Source organism: Mizuhopecten yessoensis, unplaced genomic scaffold, assembly GCF_002113885.1.
Source record: "Mizuhopecten yessoensis strain PY_sf001 unplaced genomic scaffold, ASM211388v2 scaffold8811, whole genome shotgun sequence".
Lineage (NCBI taxonomy): Eukaryota > Metazoa > Mollusca > Bivalvia > Pectinida > Pectinidae > Mizuhopecten > Mizuhopecten yessoensis.
Window position 1 is genome coordinate 1562029 of NW_018407733.1, and position 24372 is coordinate 1586400.

Sequence of the window (24372 nt, forward strand, 5' to 3'; positions counted from 1 at the left end):
CAAGAAAAGATTTAAACAAAAGACTGGCGTTCGTTTGATTCATCTGCTTTTTTAATACTTCGTTATGTTTCCGACTTACCGACATTTCGATGTGCGTGCCACGTTACGACGGAAGGTAGTATAGCTTATTGCATTTTCCTTCATTGCACGTTTTTCAGGTGGGAACTTTGCATATGTATATATACATAGCCCCCAGGGTTAGCCGGGTATACACTTCGTATATACCGTCCTCAGAGGTCCTACCGCGTGTAAACAGACATTAGTTTCCAGTCTTATTAAGCGAGGCGTAACGTATAGCAAGTACTGTATACATGTAGGGCGTCGGGTGTCGTGTAACAGTCATTCTATGTTGGCTGTGCAGAACAGGTGTACTTTCTATCAAACTATGGGACTACTGAGAAGAGTGTTCTGGACACGAAACACAAAATGGCAGGAAAAGGTATTTATTCTCACTGTCGTTATGGTAGTCTGTGTAACAGGAATGATCAATCTGAGACCGCATTACTTTGTGAGGCAGATGGAACACAAACACAACTCTCGCAATGTCATTATAACGAAGAAAATAATGTCAGATTATAATTATGTATCGGAGGATTTTCATTCAAAAATATTTAATTCAAGTTATTGTTTAGACATCTCGAAATCGCCGACAAGGACAAACTTAAATGTTGGTTTTGATAGAACCAAAAACCGGCTACATCCCATCAGATACTTTCCGCCGGAAGTTAACATTAGCGAATCGGAGAAACAACGTATTTCGCGCCTACTTCCGGACGATTTCCTCCATACGAATGCTTCGTCAGATCGAGTTTACGAACAATTAGAATATGTGCCGAGAACTTACTCCAGTAAATCGGATATCAAAGTTGTGTATATTTGGCACATGGAAAAATGGACAAACGTTCCCACGGGATTAGAATTCTTCAAGCACTGCAAGGTGAACCGCTGTAGTTTAACCCACGAGAGAAGTGCGGAGGCCACGGCTGATGCTGTTGTGTTTGCTAATTCTGGATATCTACCGTTATCACCACCTTTTCAAAAATCATCTTCTAAACAAATTGCCATTTTAAACATCAATGAGAGTCCAGATAGATCGTGGCCAATGAATAACTATAAAAACTTTTTCAATTGGACAAACACGTATCGAGTAGACTCGACAATTTATGATCCCTATTTCAAAATTGGACGGAATTGTTGGACGCCTCCTGATATCCCGACCCCAGGTCGCAATTTCGCCGAGGGCCGGACCAAAAAGGTCGCTTGGATGGTTTCTAACTGCAATATTGTAAAGAGTGGACGTATGGAGTATGCAAGGGAACTGGGTAAACACGTGCAAGTGGACATTTACGGGCACTGTGGTCCACTGTCTTGTCCAGCGTCCAAACACAGAGAATGCGTCGAAATGACCAGGAGGGACTACAAGTTCTACCTGTCGTTTGAGAACCACAAATGCCACGACTATTTGACGGAGAAAGTGATGAACGCTTACGAGTAAGTTTTTATAAAGCAATCATTCCTCTCCTGTTCACTTTCTGTCATAAGAAAGAGGCATTTTATCGAAAATTATGCTTTTCATATGCTTAAGAATTGTCTTCCTAGTGTTTAAACGTTTGATATTCAAAGTTCATACATGTACTTTATACACATGAATACAGACAGACAGCATACACACAAACACACATCATTCATTTTATGTCGAAATCCCGACTTGAACCCTTACTTAGTTCATATATTTTACATACAAAGAAATAACAGAAAAATAATAATGGTGACAACCGATACTATCATAAAGGACTGCCCAGAAATGAGTTATATCTATGTCAATATTTTAAAGCTCACCGACAATGATACAGCTGTTCATTTAAGACCTCTATTTTTGGCAAAATTGTCACCAGAAAGGTATCATGAATCGATGTTCGTTTCAGGACGCGGTTGTTGCCACGTGTGTTCGTGAACATGTGATTTTGTTTACAAAGGGACCAGTTTGTTTATGTGGAACACCCGGTTGTCTGTTTTTAAATCTAATATTCCCTGGGCAAGGCTCGCATGTAAGCAGCATCCGGATGTTGTTACAGTTTCATGATGTTCATGGATGTTACAACATCAAGGAGAACTAAACTATAAAACCATCTTGTGAATATTTTCATGTTTAAACAAACTCTTTGGCTAAACCATCACCAAAGTCGTATCCGTATTATCTAAATAACAATAATACATATATACATGTGGCGACGTGAAAAACAACATCCACAGCTGTCTGTATATGGTGACATTTAGTCGTTAATGTTAATATTAATGCGAACACTACGTCAGTTGCTATCTCATAGTTCACTCTGTCTCATTGTTCACACTGTCTCATTGTTCACCCTGTCTCATTGTTCACTCTGTCACATTGTTTACTCTGTCTCTTTGTTCTCTCTGTCTCATTGTTCACCCTGTCTCATTGTTCACTCTGTCTCATTGTTCACTCTGTCTCTTTGTTCACTCTGTCTCATTGTTCACTCTGTCACTTTGTTCACTCTGTCTCATTGTTCACTCTGTCTCTTTGTTCTCTCTGTCTCATTGTTCACCCTGTCTCATTGTTCACTCTGTCTCACTCCATCTCATTGTTCACTCTGTCTAAGTCTGTCACATTATTCACTCTGTCTCAGTGTTTACACTGTCTCATTGTTCACTCTGTATCATTGTTCATTCTGTCTCTTTGTTCACTCTGTCTCATTGTTCACTCTGTCTCATTGTTCACTCTGTTTCATTGTTCACTCTGTCTCTTTGTTAACACTGTCTCATTGTTCACTCTGTCTCATTGTTCACTCTATCTCATTATTCGCTCTGTCTCATTATTCACTTTATCTCTTTGTTAACACTGTCTCATTGTTCACTCTGTCTCATTATTCACTCTGTCTCATTGTTCACTCTGTCTCATTGTTCATTCTGCCTCATTGTTCACTCTGTCTAATTGTTTTCTCTATTTGATTGTTCACTCTGTCTCTTTGTTCACTCTGTCTCATTGTTCACTCTGTGACAGTGTTCACTCTGTCTCATTGTTCACCCTGTCTCATTGTTTACTCTATCTCATTGTTTACTCTATCTCATTGTTCACTCTGTCTCTTTGTTCACTCTGTCTCATTGTTCACTCTGTCTAATTGTTTTCTCTGTTTCATTGTTCACTCTGTCTCTTTGTTCACTCTGTCTCATTGTTCACTCTGTGACAGTGTTCACTCTGTCTCATTGTTCACCCTGTCTCATTGTTTACTCTATCTCATTGTTTACTCTATCTCATTGTTCACTCTGTCTCTTTGTTCACTCTGTCTCATTGTTCACTCTGTCTAATTGTTTTCTCTGTTTCATTGTTCACTCTGTCTCTTTGTTCACTCTGTCTCATTGTTCACTCTGTGACAGTGTTCACTCTGTCTCATTGTTCACCCTGTCTCATTGTTTACTCTGTCTCATTGTTTACTCTATCTCATTGTTCACTCTGTCTCTTTGTTCACTCTGTCTCATTGTTCACTCTGTCTAATTGTTTTCTCTGTCTCATTGTTCACACTGTCTCTTTGTTCACTCTGTCTCATTGTTCACTCTATCTCATTGTTCACTCTATCTCATTGTTCACTCTATCTCATTGTTCACTCTGTCACATTGTCCACTCTGTCTCATTGTTCACTCTGTCTCATTGTTCACTCTGTCTCATTGTTCACTCTGTCTCATTGTTCACTCTGTCTCATTGTTCACTCTGTCTCATTGTTCACTCTGTCTCATTGTTCACTCTGTCTCATTGTTCACTCTGTCTCATTGTTCACTCTGTCTCATTGTTCACTCTGTCTCATTGTTCACTCTGTCTCATTGTTCACTCTGTCTCATTGTTCACTCTGTCTCATTGTTCACTCTGTCTCATTGTTCACTCTGTCTCATTGTTCACTCTGTCTCATTGTTCACTCTGTCTCATTGTTCACTCTGTCTCATTGTTCACTCTGTCTCATTGTTCACTCTGTCTCATTGTTCACTCTGTCTCATTGTTCACTCTGTCTCATTGTTCACTCTGTCTCATTGTTCACTCTGTCTCTTTGTTCACTCTGTCTCATTGTTCACTCTGTCTCATTGTTCACTCTTTCTCATTGTTCACTCTGTCGCTTTGTTCACTCTGTCTCATTGTTCCCTCTGTATCATTGTTCACTGTCTCTTTGTTCACTCTGTAACATTGTTCACTCTGTCTCATTGTTCACTCTGTCTCATTGTTCACTCTATCTCATTGTTCACTCTGTCTCTTTGTTCACTCTGTCTCATTGTTCCCTCTGTCTCATTGTTCACTGTGTGTCTTTGTTCACCCTGTCTCTTTGTTCACTATGTCACATTGTTCACTGTCTCTTTGTTCACTCTGTCTCATTGTTCACTCTGTCTCTTTGTTCACTCTGTCTCATTGTTCCCTCTGTCTCATTGTTCACTGTCTCTTTGTTCACTGTGTCTCATTGTTCACTCTGTCTCATTGTTCACTCTGTCTCATTGTTCACTGTCTGTTTGTTCACTCTGTCTCATTGTTCACTCTATCTCATTGTTCACTCTGTCTCTTTGTTAACACTGTCTCATTGTTCACTCTGTCTCATTGTTCTCTCTATCTCATTGTTCACTCTATCTCATTGTTCACTCTGTCTCTTTGTTCACTTTGTAACATTGTTCACTCTGTCTCATTGTTCACTCTGTCTTTTTGTTCACTCTGTAACATTGTTCACTCTGTCTCATTGTTCACTCTGTCTCTTTGTTTACTCTGTCTCATTGTTCACTCTGTCTCTTTGTTCACTTTGTCTCATTGTTCACTCTGTCTCTTTGTTCACTCTGTCACATTGTTCACTCTGTCTCATTGTTCACTCTGTCTCTTTGTTCACTCTGTAACATTGTTCACTCTGTCTCATTGTTCACTCTGTCACATTGTTCACTGTCTCTTTGTTCACTTTATCTCATTGTTCACTCTGTCTCATTGTTCACTGTCTCTTTGTTCAATCCGTCTCTTTGTTCACTCTGTCTCTTTGTTCACTCTGTCTCATTGTTCACTCTGTCTCTTTGTTCACTCTGTCTCATTGTTCACTTTATCTCATTGTTAACTCTATCTTTTGTTCACTCTGTCTCATTGTTCACTCTGTCTCATTGTTCACTCTGTCTCTTTGTTCACTCTGTCTCATTGTTCACTCTGTATCTTTGTTCACTCTGTCTCATTGTTCACTCTGTCTCATTGTTCACTTTATCTCATTGTTAACTCTATCTTGTGTTCTCTTTGTCTCTTTGTTCACTCTATCTCATTATTCACTCTGTCTCATTGTTCACTTTATCTCATTGTTAACTCTATCTTTTGTTCACTTTGTCTCTTTGTTCACTCTATCTCTTTGTTCACTCTGTCTCATTATTCACTCTGTCTCATTGTCCACTATGTCTCTTTGTTCACTCTGTCGTATTGTTCACCCTGTCGTATTGTTCACTCTATCACTCTATCCCACACTATCATTAGACAGAAATGTATATCCTGTTACTGTAATCGTTGATTTCAGTGGATTATGGATTAAATTGTGAAATATAGTTTAAACTTTGTTTCATTTAAAAAGTGAACACGATCAATATAAACAGGTTTATTAGAGGGTTATGAAAACAAGATAAAAGTTCATGTTTAAGACAAAATCACGTGACGACACTGGATGTAATTTGAACAGCCCACCCCTTACAAGTGAATCCGTAGTGTTTGTAACTGAACACATGTTTACCTAAGGGCTACCCGACGTTGTAGTGTCATAGCTTAATTATAAAGTTCGACATATACACACAACATCAAATTAAACTATACGCTGCACTGTGCGCATTCTCCATTATACTGACATATTCCAGGGGTGTACAGAGCGAAAGTGAGTGTAACCCATAAATATCGAGAGTGGAACATACCGGGAACACACTGTCCATAGGCCGACCACAGTGCATGTTTTCCCGTTACAATTTTGTTTGTTTGTGTTTAACAGCCCATCGACAACTGTGGTCATTTAGGGGCATGGGGATTTATGTATTGTTTGTTAAACAAACATGTGAGTAGCGAAGATAATATCAGATAAAAAAGAATATTTTTAAAAGCATTCTTATGATATGTGTAAATAATTAAAATAAAAAGGGGGGCTAAAATAATCAGAGAAATAATGAATAAATTATATGGAATATGTGATTGTATATAAATAACGTCAAAGAGGGCAAGGTGAGTTAAAAGAAATCCGAGTCTGGTGTCTTTCAAATAGTTAAATAATGCCATCGAGTCCACGGATCCAGTTACAACTCTAACCAATTAAATCACCAATAGCGATAGGAATAAGTTATATTAACCTGGTTCGGGTACGTACTCTGTACTCTTACAATAATACGTAACCTATTACCTGTCAGGTACGTACTCTGTACTCCTACAATAATACGTAACCTATCACCTGTCAGGTACGTACTCTGTACTCCTACAATATTACGTAACCTATCACCTGTCGGGTACGTACTCTGTACTCCTACAATAATACGTAACCTATCATCTGTCGGGTACGTACTCTGTACTCCTACAATAATACTTAACCTATCACCTGTCAGGTACGTACTCTGTACTCCTACAATAATACATAACCTATCACCTGTCGGGTACGTACTTTGTACTCCTACAATAATACGTAACCTATCACTTGTCAGGTACGTACTCTGTACTCCTACAATAATACGTAACCTATCATCTGTCGGGTACGTACTCTGTACTCCTACAATAATACGTAACCTATCCCCTGTCAGGTACGTACTCTGTACTCCTACAATAATACGTAACCTACCACCTGTCAGGTACGTACTCTGTACTCCTACAATATTACGTAACCTATCACCTGTCGGGTACGTACTCTGTACTCCTACAATAATACGTAACCTATCACCTGTCAGGTACGTACTCTGTACTCCTACAATATTACGTAAACTATCACTTGTCAGGTACGTACTCTGTACTCCTACAATAATACGTAACCTATCACCTGTCAGACCCAACAGCATGCACGAAAGGGTTTGAGTTTTGAAAGTATTTCGTAAGTAAAGCAATATTCCGCTCCAACCAACTGAGCTATACCGGCCAATGCAACTTTCTTGTCCAAACTTTGCAACATTTATAGCCGAAACGAAATTAAGGGAGGCTTTGCATACGTGATTTAAATGTAAGTATTTCCTAATAATAGCGGTCTCGAAGCGTATCGTTTTATACATTACTGAAAGATAAAAAAAAAATACCTTGTCTGAAATAAGTTACTTTTATTCGCATTGCATCTTGATTGGAGTCCGTTATGCCTCGCTGAACCTGGTTAAGGAGAAATCACGTTCCGCATGACCTAGGTACATTTATACACCAGTGGTATGTGGTAGGAGGACGGACGCCGGTCTCGTGACCGTCTTGGATAAAGGATAGGTTCATGCTATATTTTAGAATCAGAATAAAATCACCAATGCGTGCAAACACAGTGAGATGTAATTGTGCGTTTAAATTTAGCGACGTGTTACATAGATCTGTAAAACATGGGTCTCTCACGAATATCCGGTTCATTGATCGTATATATGTAGACCATGGTCACCTTTCCTTTCTCTACAGGTTCTCAAGTTTTATTTTACACTCATGACACACGAGATGTGTTACAAGAGTTCAACATTTGAATAAATTTCAATTACATAGCAAAGTGAGTACAGATTGTGTATTCAACATGTAAATATATAATACTACAGAATAATAGCACTGCATTTATCTTATGTCACTTAAAGCCTAAATTGTTTTCTCTAGAAAACGACTTATTTTAGGTAAAACATGTAAATTACAAAAAGAAATCATTCCTTTTAGCTTAAAATTGCTTGGGTTTGTAGTGTAATAATCATGGATATATATTTTTCTTATTGATGATATATAAATATTTTGGCATTTAAACAAATAATGTGGTTCATCACCTAAACCTGTTTGACATAAAGGGCATATTCTATCTGATTTTGGAGTTGCATTCCAGCGTCCAGTCTCTATTGGGAAACTTAGATTAGACGTGCGGAATTTACAAATAATTTTTCCTATCTTTTTCATTAAGTTTTGTTAAATATGATTCATACTGAAAGTTTGTCTTAAATATGGAGTAGAATTTACCACGAGAAGATTTTTCTATCTCTTGGAACCATTTCTGTATAAATTGATCTTTTAACCGCTGTTTAACTACAGATTTGAAATGATTTCTATTCATAGTACAAGTATTTTGAAAAATCCACAAATTGCTAAAACCTAACTTGTTTCATATATATTTTTTATGTAATTATTCCATTTAAAATCCGTTTGTTCATTTGATTGTGAAACATATGTCATTTTGTATATCAGACGAGATATTTTGCTCCCGCCAGTTAACAAACTTAAACCAGAACATGATCATTCTTGGCTTGATTTCTACTTCCAGAGGATATCTCCCGGTTTCTCCATAAATCATGTAATTCGAAGTAGAACTTTCCACATTCATGATTCTTTTACAAAATTGCAAATGCATTCTTTCTATGGTAATAGTGTTATCGAATCCCCATATCTCACAAGCATATACATGTACAATAGGATCGGTGAAACAAGAGGACTGTGAGTTTAAAAAACGCTGTCAGAATGCTGATTATCTATCAGCAACACAACTACACGTTCGACCTACACGTGTACTTTCGGTCACGGGTGTGCTACTGGGGCACGACGCCATCTTCAACCTTCTGTGACCCTTCCCAAATGATGGGTTCAACTGCTTGTCATGCTGAAAAATCGTGATTACTGCACACTCTATTGAATTTACTTATTTCGAACAAACAAACGACCACCCAGGAAAGCAGTTTTCCCTTCACACAGTATCTATTATGCGTATAGAACACTTAACCAAATACGGAAGTAAAATAATTGTTATCATTTGGATTAAACTTTTTGTAAGGTTAGTAAATCGCGATCACAACCAGGAAAAGAGTTGAACTCTTAAAAAAGTCTCTATTTCATTTAAAAAACAAATGGATTAACAACAGGCAAAGCCTATATAAGTCCTCTCCAATAGGTACCACATATATACACCAAAGTGAATAAAGTAAATAATAGATATCATAGACAGTAGTATATATATAAAGAGAAACAGATTTTAGAATGAAAGCATTGATGGTAGAGTTACACAAACATTCAGAGAGTAAAATGATTACTTTGGGCAATGTATAATAATTAAACATGTAAAAATCTACTGAAGCTTATACAGAATTGCATACCCACATGCCTACATGTCACACACCCTCACACATACAACACACATATATATAAGATGTGTACTCAGCCTTAGTAAGTCATATTTGCTAAAATGGCATACACATGTTTAAAATACCTTCTTATGAAATATACCGATTAAAATTTTGCTGAAATTCACTCCCTAAGAGTAAAAATTATAATTATATTAAAGAAATCCTAAATAGTCACCTGACAGTCTAAAACTCTCAATTGCCCCAGATCAGTGATGTAATTTTACCGCACGCGCGTCATCAACAAGGCCAAATGTAAACATCGCGGCGAAAGAAAAAGATGCATGCAAAAGCCATGACAGGCACGAGGTATCAATACCGTTTATATAACAACAACATATAGGTAGGAATACTACACTTGCATCATACATGACCTTTGAAAACAATTATTTACGTATAGTATTGCTGTCTTGTCCGCTAGTTGAGTCCGACATGGCACATGACGGCGTGCTATTGTTGTTATCTTCACTGCCTCACTTTCGAAACAACCACGTGACATATATAAATAGATCTGCGCTAAATGTACGCGGGGCTTCCCCGAGATTTCAATGGTCAAAACTGGACATTGCAAGCAGAACTCGACCATCATATTGCCGTGGTATAACTTTTGGAAGGCCAGAGAACACATTTAGACCCATTTATTTTGTAATTTGTTCCCCGACCAGCCCCTTTAAGACAAGTAAAAACATAGTGATAGCATTTTCACTAGGTGGAACCACAGGCACAAACTGGATCAGGGATAAGATGATCTGTAAAGCATCATTTCTTAATTGGCACAAAATAATTTTTAATTTTCGTGGGTTACAATTTTTAAAAGTATCAGAAATAGCTTCAATATGATTAGCTATAGTATTTTTAAGATTCTTTTTGAAGGAATTAAGGCTAACTAACCTGGTCGGCGAAGGAATATTGCATGGTAGTAGACATTTCTCATTTTGAGGCAGACCTACCACGGAGCCAGAGACGGACACTGAAAGTAGTAAAATCAGGGAACATCTCAACATTATTTATTATCTAATCTGTATTAAGGATTCCTGTCCCCTGCTTGCGACAAAACACTAAAGAGTTATATTTTAATGTTCCTTACCTACAGGTGCATCCCCTGATTTTCATTACATGTACAACTGATAAAATCCCCTTGGCTGATATCACCTTACTGGGTTTGTTTTGCAGGGTTTTTTAAGATTAAAAATACATGTATTTAAATATTTTGGTTGTGTTGCATGGAGAAAATTCCATGAAAGCTGTCGATTTAAACTAAGTCGAAAATAGCAGAAAACAAGATAATAAACAAGAACATATATGTCAATACAGAAAACCACTCCTTTCATGGCTAATAGTTTAAACAGATGACAGAATAATAAAGGTCGCTTCGCCGCCTTCATGTCCTTTTGTTCAACCACCTCTCTACAAAAATGCAAAGGAATGAAGTGACGAATATGTGCGGATAGCACCTTCAGCTTAACGCTATTATAAAAAGACACCGTGTAAGCGTTAAACATTTCTTTCGTAATATGGAGAAGTTTGTGGATGGTAAATTTAATCCACAAATGTATATGTGATCTCTGTCACTCTGGTAAAATACAAACTTTTTTCCAACTGATTATTTTGGCTCGGGTAATATTTTTTAATTCATTCGGCGTCAGAAAAATATAATCGACGTCCCGGGTGAGATCCTGCCGCATTGAGCCGCGAAAAAGACGAAAACGACTGTGGTCACCGGTTATATACTTTTTTATCTGTGTCTCCATACGATGTTACCTGTTCGCTTACCTGTAGTCAGGTACGTGGGCGTCTATACACTCTGACATACCCTCTACGCTACGTTCCATATAAAATTGATTTTTAAATGACCCCTGTATTTACCTGTCTAGGTCTCTGTCTCCACGCTCCGTGCTAGGTATACCCCAAAATGAGAAAGGTCTATAAGGCAAGAAGCTTGTATTATAAATACTATTTCTTGACCTTGGTATATTGGAAAGACCTGTGGTGTCGCAGGTAATGAATATTTTGCTGATGATTAATGAATAGTTCAATGATATTAAACAAATAATCAGGGGTTAAATTATTTATAATTGTATACATTTCCATGCCAGTTTCTTGATATAGTCTACAATGTGAAGTATCACTTCTTAAACCAGTTATAATCTTCATTGCATCAATCTGTACAGATTCTGATAAATTTGATTCTTCGAAAATTGGTCTAACAAATGAGTAGTATAATGTTTAAAGAGTGTTCCTATCCACTTTATGTTTCTATATAAGTAACAAATTCAGCCGTTTACATGCTTTATTGTATATATCATTAATATGATCTCCCCATGTGCCTTTTTAATAAAATATAAGTCCTAAATGTTTATGAAATATGTTATCTTGAATTACTTGATTATCAAAAATCAACAGTGGGTGAACCCTGTTTTTCTTACTTACAGTTAGTGCAACTGTTTTACAAACAGACTGCTGTTGATTAATTTATCTAAAATACCTGTGATGTTGACTTAAATTTTTGGAAAATAGTATGAAAAGGCTACATGTTTTCTATAAATCAAAGACTTATTAGAATTAAAATCAATTTCGGATATTTTAGCCCAAGTATTAATAGATTCAAGGTCGTCATTCAACTCAGCAGTTGGAGTTGCAATATCATCATCAACAATAACATAGAGAGAGGAATCATCAGCAAACAACTTTATATTGGTATTTATTTCATCAGTTATCATTAATAAAAAGTAAGAATAAGAAAGGTCCAAGTACAGAGCCTTGTGGAACACCAGCAGTTATATGTTTAAATGCAGAATTATAACCATCAAAGATAATTCTTTGTTTTCTATCAGTAAGATAACTTTCAAACCATTTATACAAATTACCAGATATTCCATATTTTTGTTAACCTATTCAAAAGACCCTTATGCCAGGGTCTGGCATAATGGTCTTTTGAATAGGACCAACAGTCAAAAGCTTTACTTATATCACAAAACACTAATCGTGCATCCTTACCTTTATCAATGTTGGTCATAATCAAACTATATATTAAATATATGTTTACCGTGCCTAAATCCAGATTGATGGGGGGATAGGAGGGAGTGAGTGTGCAAAAGATTATAGACATATTTGAAGACACATCTTTCCATTAATTTTCCAACGATCGATAGCAGTGTTATACATGTAGGCCTGTAGTTAGTTAATATAGACTTGTTATCTTTTTTTATGCACGGGGTGACGTTAGCAAACTTTCATTCAGATGGGAATACTCCAAATATAATTGACCTGTTAAAGAGATTACTTATGATGTGATTTACCAGGTCAGGACCAATGGCCTTAGAACATTCATTGGTAAGAATAGCATCTCTGACATCATTAAAAGATCAGATAAAAGGAATTATTACATTCGTCGTTAATGTTAGGGATATTAACACTGGAGTCATCAACTGAAGACTGGACACAAAAGAAGTCATTAAATAATCAAGCTTTCTCAAGGTCAACGCTATTTTTATGAAGCAATGGTGCCGTGGTATACAAATTTTACCAGAGTAAGGTAATAGTTGCTTTACAGTTTTCCACCATCGTTTAGCACTAATGTTAGAAGGTTTGCGAAGTTCGCTACATAAATTAGAAAAGTATGTTAATTTGGCGTGCTTGATTGTGTTAACACATTTGTTACGAAGTCGACAAAACTTTGCCCAGTGAGCTTACGTTTACGAGTTAATCTCCTTAATTCGTTTGATAGCCAAGGCGGTTCATTAGATCTGATGGTTATTTCTTTATTCGGAATACAAGATTTAGCAATAGTAAGTAAAATATCTAAGAAATGTTTGACAACATCATTAATATCATCGAAATCACTCAACAAATTCCAGTTAACTGAGCTTAGTTTTTCCCTAAATAAATCGTAATTTCTTAGGTCAAAAAGCCAAACGTTTCGCTTAAACACCTACTGCACTGGCTTTGAAATATCATAAGAACAGTAAATTGGACAATGATATCTAACCGGTTGGTCAAGGAAGCTTTCTCCAACATAACATTTATGAATAAGGTTATTACTGCTAGTACAGACTATATCTAACAATGACTCAGAGGCTTCTGTATAAAAAGTTGGTGATTTAACAAGCTGAGTTTGATTAAAGGAAACAAGTATATCGCTTAAGTTGGCGGATGATGGTCTACTAGGGCATTTGCTTTATAGTCGCCGTTATCACAATATGAGAAATACCTGTATTATACGCTTTTCCTATAGAATGCGAGTTATGGGACCATATGCATTATGCATTATATATTGACATCAGTTGGTTGACTGTAGAGTCTCTAGGTTGAATTCCAGACTGGTGCTCACTGATAATATGGTGTTTGGTTACATAATTAAAGACATACTAAAAAATTGTTTTTTCTAATATTTTATTTCAAATGGGTGTAATTGCAATCGGTCTATAATTATTTGGATCACCAATAGCTCATTTACCTTTATATAGAGCATTAACTTTAGCAGAGGAATACTATCATTAGTAACTGTTTTAGTAAAGAGAATTTTAAGTGGTAAAAATTATAGAAGGTAGAAGATTTTTTATTATTTGAGGAGAAACATTGTCGGGCCCAGGAGGTTTATTATCCCTAATTAGCTGGACTTGCTCAATTATGTCTTGAGCTGATATTATAATTTCACTAAGGTTGATATGACGAAGGACAGGTAAATCCATATCAGAATTGTTAATATTATTAGTATCATCAACCGAGTTAGAAATAGAAGTAATTACATTATTAATAGCTTCTGCTTTATCCAACGGATGAATCAAAATATCATTACCAACTTTAAGAGGATGAGAAGGTTCTTTTTTATTGGAAAGACCACTTATGGACTTAGCAATACGCCACCACTTACTAGGTGGTATGGTCTTACCTACAAGAGAGTTTTGAAGTTTCCTTAGATATGTATCTTTAGCTTTTCTAATAAGGTCAGTTACACTATTTCTCAAAATTCTAAAAGTATGCCAGTTATTTACTTTATTAGTATGTTTTGTTATTTTATGTAATCTATTCTTTTTCCTTTACTGGGTTCTTATTTCATTAGTCATCCATGATTTATCATTTGGCTTTACTCTTATTACTTTACATGGAATATACTTTTCGGTAAGCAAGTTTATTTGATTTATAAGTATACTATTTATCTCATTTACATTATTATTATGTCCAATTAATGTATTCCAATCAATTGCTAGAAGACATCTATTTATTTCATTTCAGTTACATTGTAGCTTCACTAAATTTAAAAACGTCTTTTACAAATGATTTCACTTTTAATACTTTGAAACATAAATTCATAACAATAGGACAGTGGCCACTACATAGCGGTGATAGGACTTCTGAACACTGCACTATGTTTACAATATGTTAACATAGAATATGTCAATACCAGTTGCTGTTGTATTAGTTATTCTTGTAGGACATTGAATGATATTTTTTAGCTGAAACTTAGTTAAAATTCTTGCAAGATGTGTGTTAGAAGAAAGAGAAAGCATATCCTGGTTAATATCACCAGTAATAATAGCATTACAGGTTACATTAGTCAGTGTATCAATTAAGTTATCCAATTTATTCCAGTAAGCAACATTTGAGTTTGGAAGTCTGTAAATACAAATGTACAACAAAGAAAACACATTTTGTTAGATGATCTAATTTCTAAGACAATATTTTCCAAATTAACTGATTCAAGATCAAATCTTCTTGTAGCATGAATATTATCTTTGGTATATATCATGACACCTCCACATTGCCTTTCCTTCCTATCATTTCTAAAGAAAGTAAGATGTGACTCTAATTTGAGATCAGTATCATTGACAGAATCATCTAGATGAGTTTCAGAAAAGCAGAGAATGTCATTTTCAACAAATTCACTTTCAACAAGTTCAAGCTTATTACGCAAAGAACGAACATTAATATGAAGAATCGATATATTGCTTAATTCATATTTATCTTGACAACTAAAAGTTTACCGAGCTTAAACATCTACCTGAATATAAATAACATAAACAAGGCCAACTAATAAAATAAAAATAGTAATAAAATTACAAAACAACAACAAATAAACCAACAAATAACAATAATGAAAACCATAAGACGACCAATGATATATCATATCATTCAAGAGTCAAAAATTATAGGGTAATTGATATTTACACGTAAGTGAAATCAACAATTTGAATAGCACCAATGTCAGTTTTCATATATTTATGTAAATTAGGTACTGATAAACTATTTGTCAGTTGAAACAGGGAAGGAAGAGCTGATATCTTTAATCCCTTGGATGTTTAATCAAACTATCAAATTAAATCGAATATATAAAGTAGTGTATAGAGTTGTTACAAACTAACAATGAATAGTTGTATAGAGTATGTTGACCGTTTGATCCATAGACAAGGGTTATATATATATATATAGCATCAACAAATTGACTCGGAACTACATGACAACAATTAGTCTCTATTTTACGTAATCCTAGTCTAATACGGAAGTAAAATTTGACATTATCGTTTGGTTAAGGCCGCCTGATGGAAGGGCTACAACATTTTTGTACATGTTTAACTTTGATCTGAGGTGTAAACAAGTAAACGAAAGATGCAGTTCCTATATACAATAACTACTTGATCACATGATTTTCAGCAATATATTTTATGACGAATTTATTGATTGATTAATGCATATCAATAAATCAAGGATGATTTAAGCATATTTCTTTTACATAATAAACATACCGGAAACAATTTTTGAATACAATTGTATATTGTTTTCTGGATTACCTTCAGATCATAATAGAAGGCCTTATTTTATTTTTAAATATAGATATCTAATGTATTCCATCTTTTTGATTCCAGTGCGGAGCTGATACCCATAGTATTAGGAGCCAGGAAGGAAGACTACGCCCAAGTATTACCTAAACATTCTTACATCCATGTGGAAGACTTCGAGTCCCCTCAAATGCTAGGCGAATATTTAAATCTGTTGGACAAAAATGACACCTTATATAATGAATATTTCAAATGGAAAGAGACAGGAGATAAAATCATCGATGATTTGAATTGGTGCAGAGTCTGTACACTTCTCCATGAAACGTCACTTCCGGTCATGTGGTATGAGGACATCCAACATTGGTGGAAGCCAGATGGAGCCTGCAATGGTGCTAAAAAATGGGATTAATTGTTCTTTTCTTTTCCTTTATTAATATTAATTAAAACATTTTTTAACAACTTCACAAAGAGAGAATGGGAGGGGGTGGAATTTTAAACATTCATCAGTGAATTGTTTTGTCTCCAAATCTATCCAGGTGCTGTAATTTGCAGTTATCTATCGATAATGCCAGATTACTGCAGTAGACATGTCCGTCAGATATATGTCAATGCATGTATAGTCATAACCCATACCCGGATGTGTTCAAGTGGCTAAGGTCAGTGTAGCCTATGGCATTACTGACCAGGCGAAAAGAAATAGTGACTATAACGCTGGACCAAGTGTATATACTCGGACTATACATATATTGCTGTTGGCAAGTAACACCCTAGGCTCAAATGATGGTTGCCAAAATACCAGGAAGTATGGTATGTACTATTTTACTCCGAGGACGGTTTAACCATTTTCCGGACACAAGGGAATATGAAACGGATGTTTGTTATTTGTGTACGTTGGTATCCAACTTTCGTACCAGTGTTTGTGGGTGTTTGGTTTTTTATTTTATTTAGCATCGTCTATAGAGCACAATTTCCATACAAACACGTTTCTTTACAAAAAAGGATTTCGGAAACATTTGTTTTCGATATTGAATATGATTCAACAAAACATTCTGAAAATACTATTTTCCATGTGGAGCCATGGAATTACGATTACGATTCGGACGACGAATTGTTGACAACTCCATTATCACTGAAAGTAGCATCAACTCGAACATATTCAGTCTCGACATCGGCTAAAATAACAGCATCATCTTCTACGGAAAGGTCAAGTGCGCTGCCACCTAAAGAACCTACTGAACTAACAACTAAATTCCAGGGAAGGACTTTTCAGAAAATGGCGACTCTGGAAATTTATGATTCAAAGTTTACAGACGAATTTGACCACGGTGTGTCTCGTGACATACTGGACCTACTGCCTGTTCGGACTCACATTTTAGACATGTCAATCCCTGAAAAAGATGTGAAATATAACGCTGGACGAATTTTCCATCAACTGAATCACGTGTCAATAAAGTATAACTCCGCCAATGTCAAGGTTGTTTATCTCTCAGGAAAGCAAGGTTTTTGGCACCATCCGCCAGGGATGGCGGCGTTTGAGCAGTGTCGTATAAAGGCATGTAAGATAACATACGATACAAAACATGGAGCTGACGCTGACGCAGTTGTGTTTAGTAACCCTGGGCAACTTCCACGGATACCTCCATTTCCGAGGAAGTCTCCGAATCAAGTATGGGCGGTATCTATGATTGAGTGCCCAATGAATTCTAGGACGCTGAAAAAGTACAACGGGCTTTTTAATTGGACCATGACTTATCGAACTGATTCAGTGATAGAAACACCGTATTTCAAATACCAGAAATATAAGGACGTTTACACTAAGACAAACATTACGACAAATTACGCCAATGGGAAGACAAAAAAAGTTGCTTGGTTAGTTTCTAATTGCATGATGACAAGAAGTGGGAGGATGGCTTATGCTAAAAAACTTGCCAAATATATTGAAGTAGATATTTATGGTGCATGCGGAACAAAACGCTGCCCCCAGATAGAGGATGAAAAATGTATGCGCATGCTCGAGACTGATTACAAGTTTTACCTGGCGTTCGAAAACACCAAATGTCTGGATTACGTCACCGAAAAAGCTGTCAAGGCGTTAAAGTAAGTGATCTTTATCTAAGGGTAACGCATTTCATTTCTTTACTCTTAATTATGTTGAAAATAACGCATTGATTTGCTTGTCGTGAGCTTAAAACCTATATACATGGAACATTTTATTGCAGCTAATTTATTAAAACATGTGGGTTTTTTAAATGAACGTTTAAACGGGTTTTTACACTGGTGAAGCAGTTTTACCGTTTATTCGGTAATCAGAAGAATTAATTGTACCAACCGGCTAATAAACTCGTACATGTAACAGTGAACTGTTTGGTTGGAGCAAAACCCAAAAATATACTCATTACGGTTTTATCATTCTGTGAGAACGGTACATACGTTAACGGATCCCAGTGTAACTTTGATTTATCTAAGATTTGTTTGCTGTGATCGGGTGTTTTAACGGTGTATGTAATGGGTTATATTTCAACATTAAAAGTTGTTGTGTGTACAATGGTACAGGTTGTACTTCACCTCAGTAAATAAATCGGCTGCTAAACCATGGTAAAAAAACGTTTAGACTGTTTGTAACCATCGGAAAAAATACGGCGACAAATTATGGTAACACTAAAATATAGTTGTTGTTACACATGGGATTTCTGGGCCAATATATCTTTTTAACGATTCTCTTTTCATTTTCTGATTATTTATTAAATTAGTTTATTTATCATTTTCCAGATATAGCTTAAGATATTGTGTTTGATTTTCGAATCTAATTATCATTATTAAAACTGTTCTTTTTGTCTCTTTTCAGAAACAAAGTAATACCAATAGTGCTAGGCGCCCCGAAGGCCACATATCAGTCGATACTTNTTAGACTGTTTGTAACCATCGGAAAAAATACGGCGACAAATTATGGTAACACTAAAATATAGTTGTTGTTACACATGGGATTTCTGGGCCAATATATCTTTTTAACGATTCTCTTTTCATTTTCTGATTATTTATTAAATTAGTTTATTTATCATTTTCCAGATATAGCTTAAGATATTGTGTTTGATTTTCGAATCTAATTATCATTATTAAAACTGTTCTTTTTGTCTCTTTTCAGAAACAAAGTAATACCAATAGTGCTAGGCGCCCCGAAGGCCACATATCAGTCGATACTTCCAAGCGGATCTTTCATTCATGTAGAGGACTTCCGGTCTCCTGAGGAACTTGCGCAGTATTTACACAAATTGGACAAAAACGATACTTTGTATAATGAGTACTTCCGTTGGCGGGAGGAGGGCGAGTTCATTGAAACAAAGCCATGGTGTCGACTGTGTGGGCTTCTGCATGAACCCCTCCTGCCCCCCGTGTGGTACAATGACATTGAACAGTGGTGGCGACCAAAGGATGTTTGTATCGGTAAATCGGATTGGGCGGATACATTGTCATGACGGTGAACCTCAATAAAAATAAAACCTGACCCTGTCATGAAATTTACGTACTATAAGTATGTTCCAAGCATCACTACGTGTATTTCACAGCAGTACAGTTTGATAGCATCGTCTTTCTCCAAGCAGAGGAAGAAGGAGGAATGGTCGACATGTCAAGCTGACAAACATGAAGCTTACCAAGCCGAGGGTTCGGATCCCAAATCTCAACCACTAGGAGTGATTTTTCGGATACGTTTATCCACCAACTTTTCAGTTTTCAGTCCCCGTCCTAGAATGAAGGCAAGCTTAACACGGTGACCTGGAAGTAGGACCTGCTTTAGGTTGATACAATACATACTTAATACGAAAGGTTTATTTTATGTTTGATACGCACACATTTACTTATTTGTCTAGTGGGACTACACTTTTCTACACTATTGACTATCTTTGCTCAGTCCCGACATATTCCTATGGTGTTTAGTAACAGTAATTGGTAGGAGAAAAGGTGCAATGTTTCCGCTTTGTGTGAGGGATAAAGCCTGGGGAGTTAAATCAAAAGGGTGGAATCTCAGCCCTCGGGGTAAGATTAACTGATGTATAGCTCTCTCCGACGTCTCGGGCTCGACATATATATTTTTCTTTCTTAATTTCAAAGTGTGGAAAGGGAACCTCGATAATTCATTCACCCTTTTTACAAGCAAAAGTGGCTGGTTTAGGAGACAACTCGATTACTGGGACAGATTTTTACAGGAAAAATCACAGTTATGCATCCAAACAATACGAAAACCGGATAAGTGGTGGCTGGATGATCGAGGTTCGACTTTTAGATCTAATCATAGCAAAGTTAACGTTATTAAAAGTCTTCAAAGTGTTAAAATCTTGACGTTAAGCTAACTATACATTGAACAACTTGGCCTATATTGTATTATTACTATTTACTTATTGTTGAAAATTATTTATTTGTATTTGTAGCTCTAACGATTAAGTTTGCTGGCGGGCTTTTTTGTCAATGCCTTGCGGATTGGGACTCCGGGGCTCCGCACCCAATGTTTATTTTTATATTTCTCAACAATAACAATTTATCAAAGCTTGAACACAACAGTAATATAATTTATTTACATTGTATATGGCGTTTGATTTATTTGTTTTAATGAATATCAGAAAAATGAATACTGTCTATAATTAAATGACTTAAATGATACGACATGCTTAAGAATAAGATACTCAAGCAAACTGTGATAAGACGGAAGTTCACTGTTACACTAGTAATTATCTACGACATTACTTGCAATAATTTTAAATTAACCTTTAAAGCAATTTATACATTTAAACGTTACAAGACGCTTAATTGAGCGTTTTTAGATAACGCCAAACTAATAACTTAATCTCCAGATTTAGAGGTTTTACATAATTTAACAGCAACAACAACATCAGCAGCAGCAACAACAGCAAGCTGCTGCTTCTTAGCCGCCCTCGCTGCAATGTCAACAACATATTTTCTCGGTTTGGTCGATCTGCACAGGAGAAGGTCACACTCGTCATTGATATCATACTGAGTATCCTTGTCTCTGGGACGATTTTACAAAGTTCAAATGCCTTCCAAACAACTTAAAAATTAGCCGTTTCCCTTATATGGCCTCACTTCTGATTACTCTTGGATAAAACAATCTCTATATTTATACAACATTAAATTTTCTTGGCCAAGGGATGCTCCGTTCCATGTAAGGTTAACATAGTTTCACTCGTACTGAAGGAGGCGTTTTTTATTTACCCCTGTATGACCTCACTTCTCTTTTTCACCCTATGTATTCAACGTTAAATTCCCTTCAGCCTGGGGTGTTCCGAACCACAGGGACCTGAGAATTTGTTACAGCTATATTTGTACCTAAACTAAGTTGTTCAGAGTAATTCTACACGTTAAGGAGTAAGATCAACTTTCTGTATAACATCATCATTGGGGTGTCTTTTTTTACCGAAAGTTTATCTTAACCACTAAAACGTGTAAAATTACTCTGAACACCTTAGTTTAGTTCCAAATATATCCGTAACTAATTCCCAGGTCCCTGTGTTCCGAACAAAATAAGGATAGTTTATTCTAACTAAAGGAGCAATAATTAAGAACGGAATTCCCAGTTTCTCCATACAGTTTCAATCTTCCGCCCCTTAACCCTGTGATTCCGAAGGAAACAAATGTCATCAGTATATATCTATTACTAAATCCCTGTGATTCCGATAGAAACACATGCCATCATTATATATATCTATTACAAAAACCCTGTGATCGAGCGTCATTGTTCAGGCCAAAAAATTGCTTTCAACAAACCGTTTCAAAAATGAGCATAAACTATTTTATGAAGAAAAAAGATGAGCCCAGAAAAAGTACAATTCAATGTTTTTACACTGACATGTTACCTTAACTATGAACTATTCAAAACAGTAGGAATATTGTTTGTTCTAGGTTACAATTCTAGCGAACCAGGTACTGAAGTAATAGCGCAGGATGAAATTGATATATATAGTAATGAAATTGTGTCAGCATTAATAAATTCGGCTAAAGAGTCTATACCTGAAGTAAAATTTAAAAAGCATCTAAAGTCGTACTGGAATAAACAGTTGGCATTGTTTCACGATACCATGATATGAGTCAGAGCGCTATGGCTGAGGGACGGGAAACCACGAGATGTATTAACTGATAGTTACAGAGATTACAAACAGGCTAAAACTGATTTCAGAAGGCGCCTAAGGCAATCGTTTGAAAAGTACATGACAGCGCAGTTTACAGAGATAGATACATCTGAAAAAATTGACCAGAAATTATTTTGGCAACTATTAAAGAGCAAAACACCAAAGAAACAATGTGCTCAAACTGAGTTGAAGTACGACAGAGTCACTTATCGTAATTCAAACGATATGTTAGAAAAATGGGCATGCCATTTCATAGATATATCTACTGATAAGGCAGACAATCGTGTCGATAACAAGTTTCAGAGCGAGATATTATAATGTGTTAGCGACATTGAAATTGGGCTTTCCAATGGAAAGGACAAGTATTTGGATGACCCTGTTATAGAGCGTGAAATCAAAAATATATGTTGTAAATTAAAACTAAACAAAGCTGGAGGGATTGATGATATTATGTATGAACACTTCAAGTACGGGAGTAAATTGCTATATAGTCGTTTGTCGAAGTTATACAATGCTGTCATTAAGTCTCAACATATACCTGATGATTGGAAAAAAGGCCTTATCATAACACTGTATAAGGGAAATGGTAAACCGAAAGATGACCTGAATAGTTATAGCGGGGTGACACTTTTACCTGTAATATTCAAAAAGTTTTGAAATAGTTTTGTCAAAGAGATTGGATCCTGTCCTTAGCACGGATAATTTCCCAAACAGGCAACAATTAGCATATCAAAAGGGGTTATGAAGTCTGCTAACGTCTTTTAATCTTCAAGAATGTATACAGTATAACACCGAGAAAGGAGAAGACGTACATGTAGGATTTCTCGATAGCAACAAGGCTTTCGACACCGTTTGGCATGCTGGGTTGCTCTCTAAACTGCATGAATTAGGAATAAAATGTAAATCATGGAACATTATGAAAAATATGTATACCAATGTACAAAGTAGTATTTTAGTGAACGGATTGAGGTCAAGACGGGTAACAATGGAGAGCGGTATCTTACAGGGAAGTGCTCTTTCAGCAAAATGTATATCTTGTTTTTATAAATGAATTGTTGAACATTATTGGAAAATGTTGGAAGGGTACAGTAATAGCAGATCTGCGAGTTAACATTCCCACATAAGCAGATGATATCTGTATAATTAATGCTAAATATTCTGATCTGAAATACATGCTTTCTATATATGTGATGAGTACAGTATGAAATGGAGATATACATTATCTTCTGCTAAAAGTAAAGTTGTAACTTTTTCCTGTAAAAGAAGAAATATTGAATGTAAGACTTTGTATTTATATAATTGTATTCTTCCGAATGTTGATGATATCGTCCATGTTGGTGTAATGATGAACAGTAAATTTAATTCAATAGAGCGTACCTTACGTGCATGTAACAAGTTACGAAGCGGAACCATGAGCATCTTTCGATGTGGAGCCCATCCAAGTGCTTTCAATCCACTAACTTTAAATAGAACTATAAAATGTAAAGTGTATGCTGCAGCCTGATATGGTTGTGAATTATGGTGTTTATTAAGAACAGACATGTTAATGCTTGAAAGAGCACACCATTTTATCGTGAAAGCAATACAAGGTTTTGAGACTAAAACCCGTACAGATATGTGTACAAGTCTACTTGGATGGACTAGTATAGAATCCTATAGACACTAGAAATTGTTGTTCCTAGGTAGGTTACGTATAGATTAGATAAGACGAATTTGTCGTCTCGTGTATTCTTTACAAAATATTTTCTCGTTGATATAGAATCTAAAGTCAATTCAAATAGACCAGGGTTCGCAGTTGATATACTAAGAATACTGCCAAAGTATAAATTGTTTGAAGTGTTTAATGATTTTATAACTAACTGTGCTTTCCGTCTAAATGTATGTGGCGTGTTAAAGTAAAGAATGCCGTATACTCAGTAGAGGAATTAGCGTGGCGAGAAAGAATGGCCAATGGTGGCGAGTATACTAGATTTTCTCTTATCCACGGTCATTTAGTACCACATGTATTATGGAGACTGGCATTTAAATTCCCAGCCAAAAGAGAAGCTATACAATATGTCATGAAATTAATTGTAACTATCAGAGAGTGTGAGGGTGAAGAATTATGTCATAAATGTGGCTTTATGTACAGTGATATAGCCACCCATATA

General features: G+C 36.0%; 2 protein-coding genes across 2 annotated transcripts; both read left to right on the forward strand.

The window, feature by feature from the left end:
- The first annotated feature begins 229 nt into the window (after positions 1 to 229).
- Positions 230 to 16505, forward strand: LOC110456628 (glycoprotein 3-alpha-L-fucosyltransferase A-like). Its single transcript, XM_021507464.1, has 2 exons — positions 230 to 1491; positions 16173 to 16505. Exons 1-2 carry the CDS (start codon positions 347 to 349, stop codon positions 16492 to 16494), a joined length of 1467 nt encoding a protein of 488 aa, XP_021363139.1. The 5' UTR covers positions 230 to 346; the 3' UTR covers positions 16495 to 16505.
- Positions 16506 to 16931: 426 nt separating this feature from the next.
- On the forward strand, positions 16932 to 20768 carry LOC110456621 (glycoprotein 3-alpha-L-fucosyltransferase A-like). The gene is made up of 3 exons (XM_021507455.1): positions 16932 to 18182; positions 18931 to 18996; positions 19228 to 20768. The coding sequence occupies exons 1-3, from the start codon at positions 16948 to 16950 to the stop codon at positions 19556 to 19558; spliced, it is 1632 nt and encodes a 543-aa protein (XP_021363130.1). The 5' UTR covers positions 16932 to 16947; the 3' UTR covers positions 19559 to 20768.
- The last annotated feature ends 3604 nt before the right edge of the window (positions 20769 to 24372 follow it).

Excerpts from the sequence above, each read along its gene's own strand:
- LOC110456628 (XM_021507464.1), top strand. The coding sequence starts at position 347 with ATGTTGGCTGTGCAGAACAGGTGTACTTTCTATCAAACTATGGGACTA. Across the intron at positions 1,492-16,172 it reads AAAGTGATGAACGCTTACGA|TGCGGAGCTGATACCCATAG; the intron begins GTAAGTTTTTAT and ends TTTTGATTCCAG.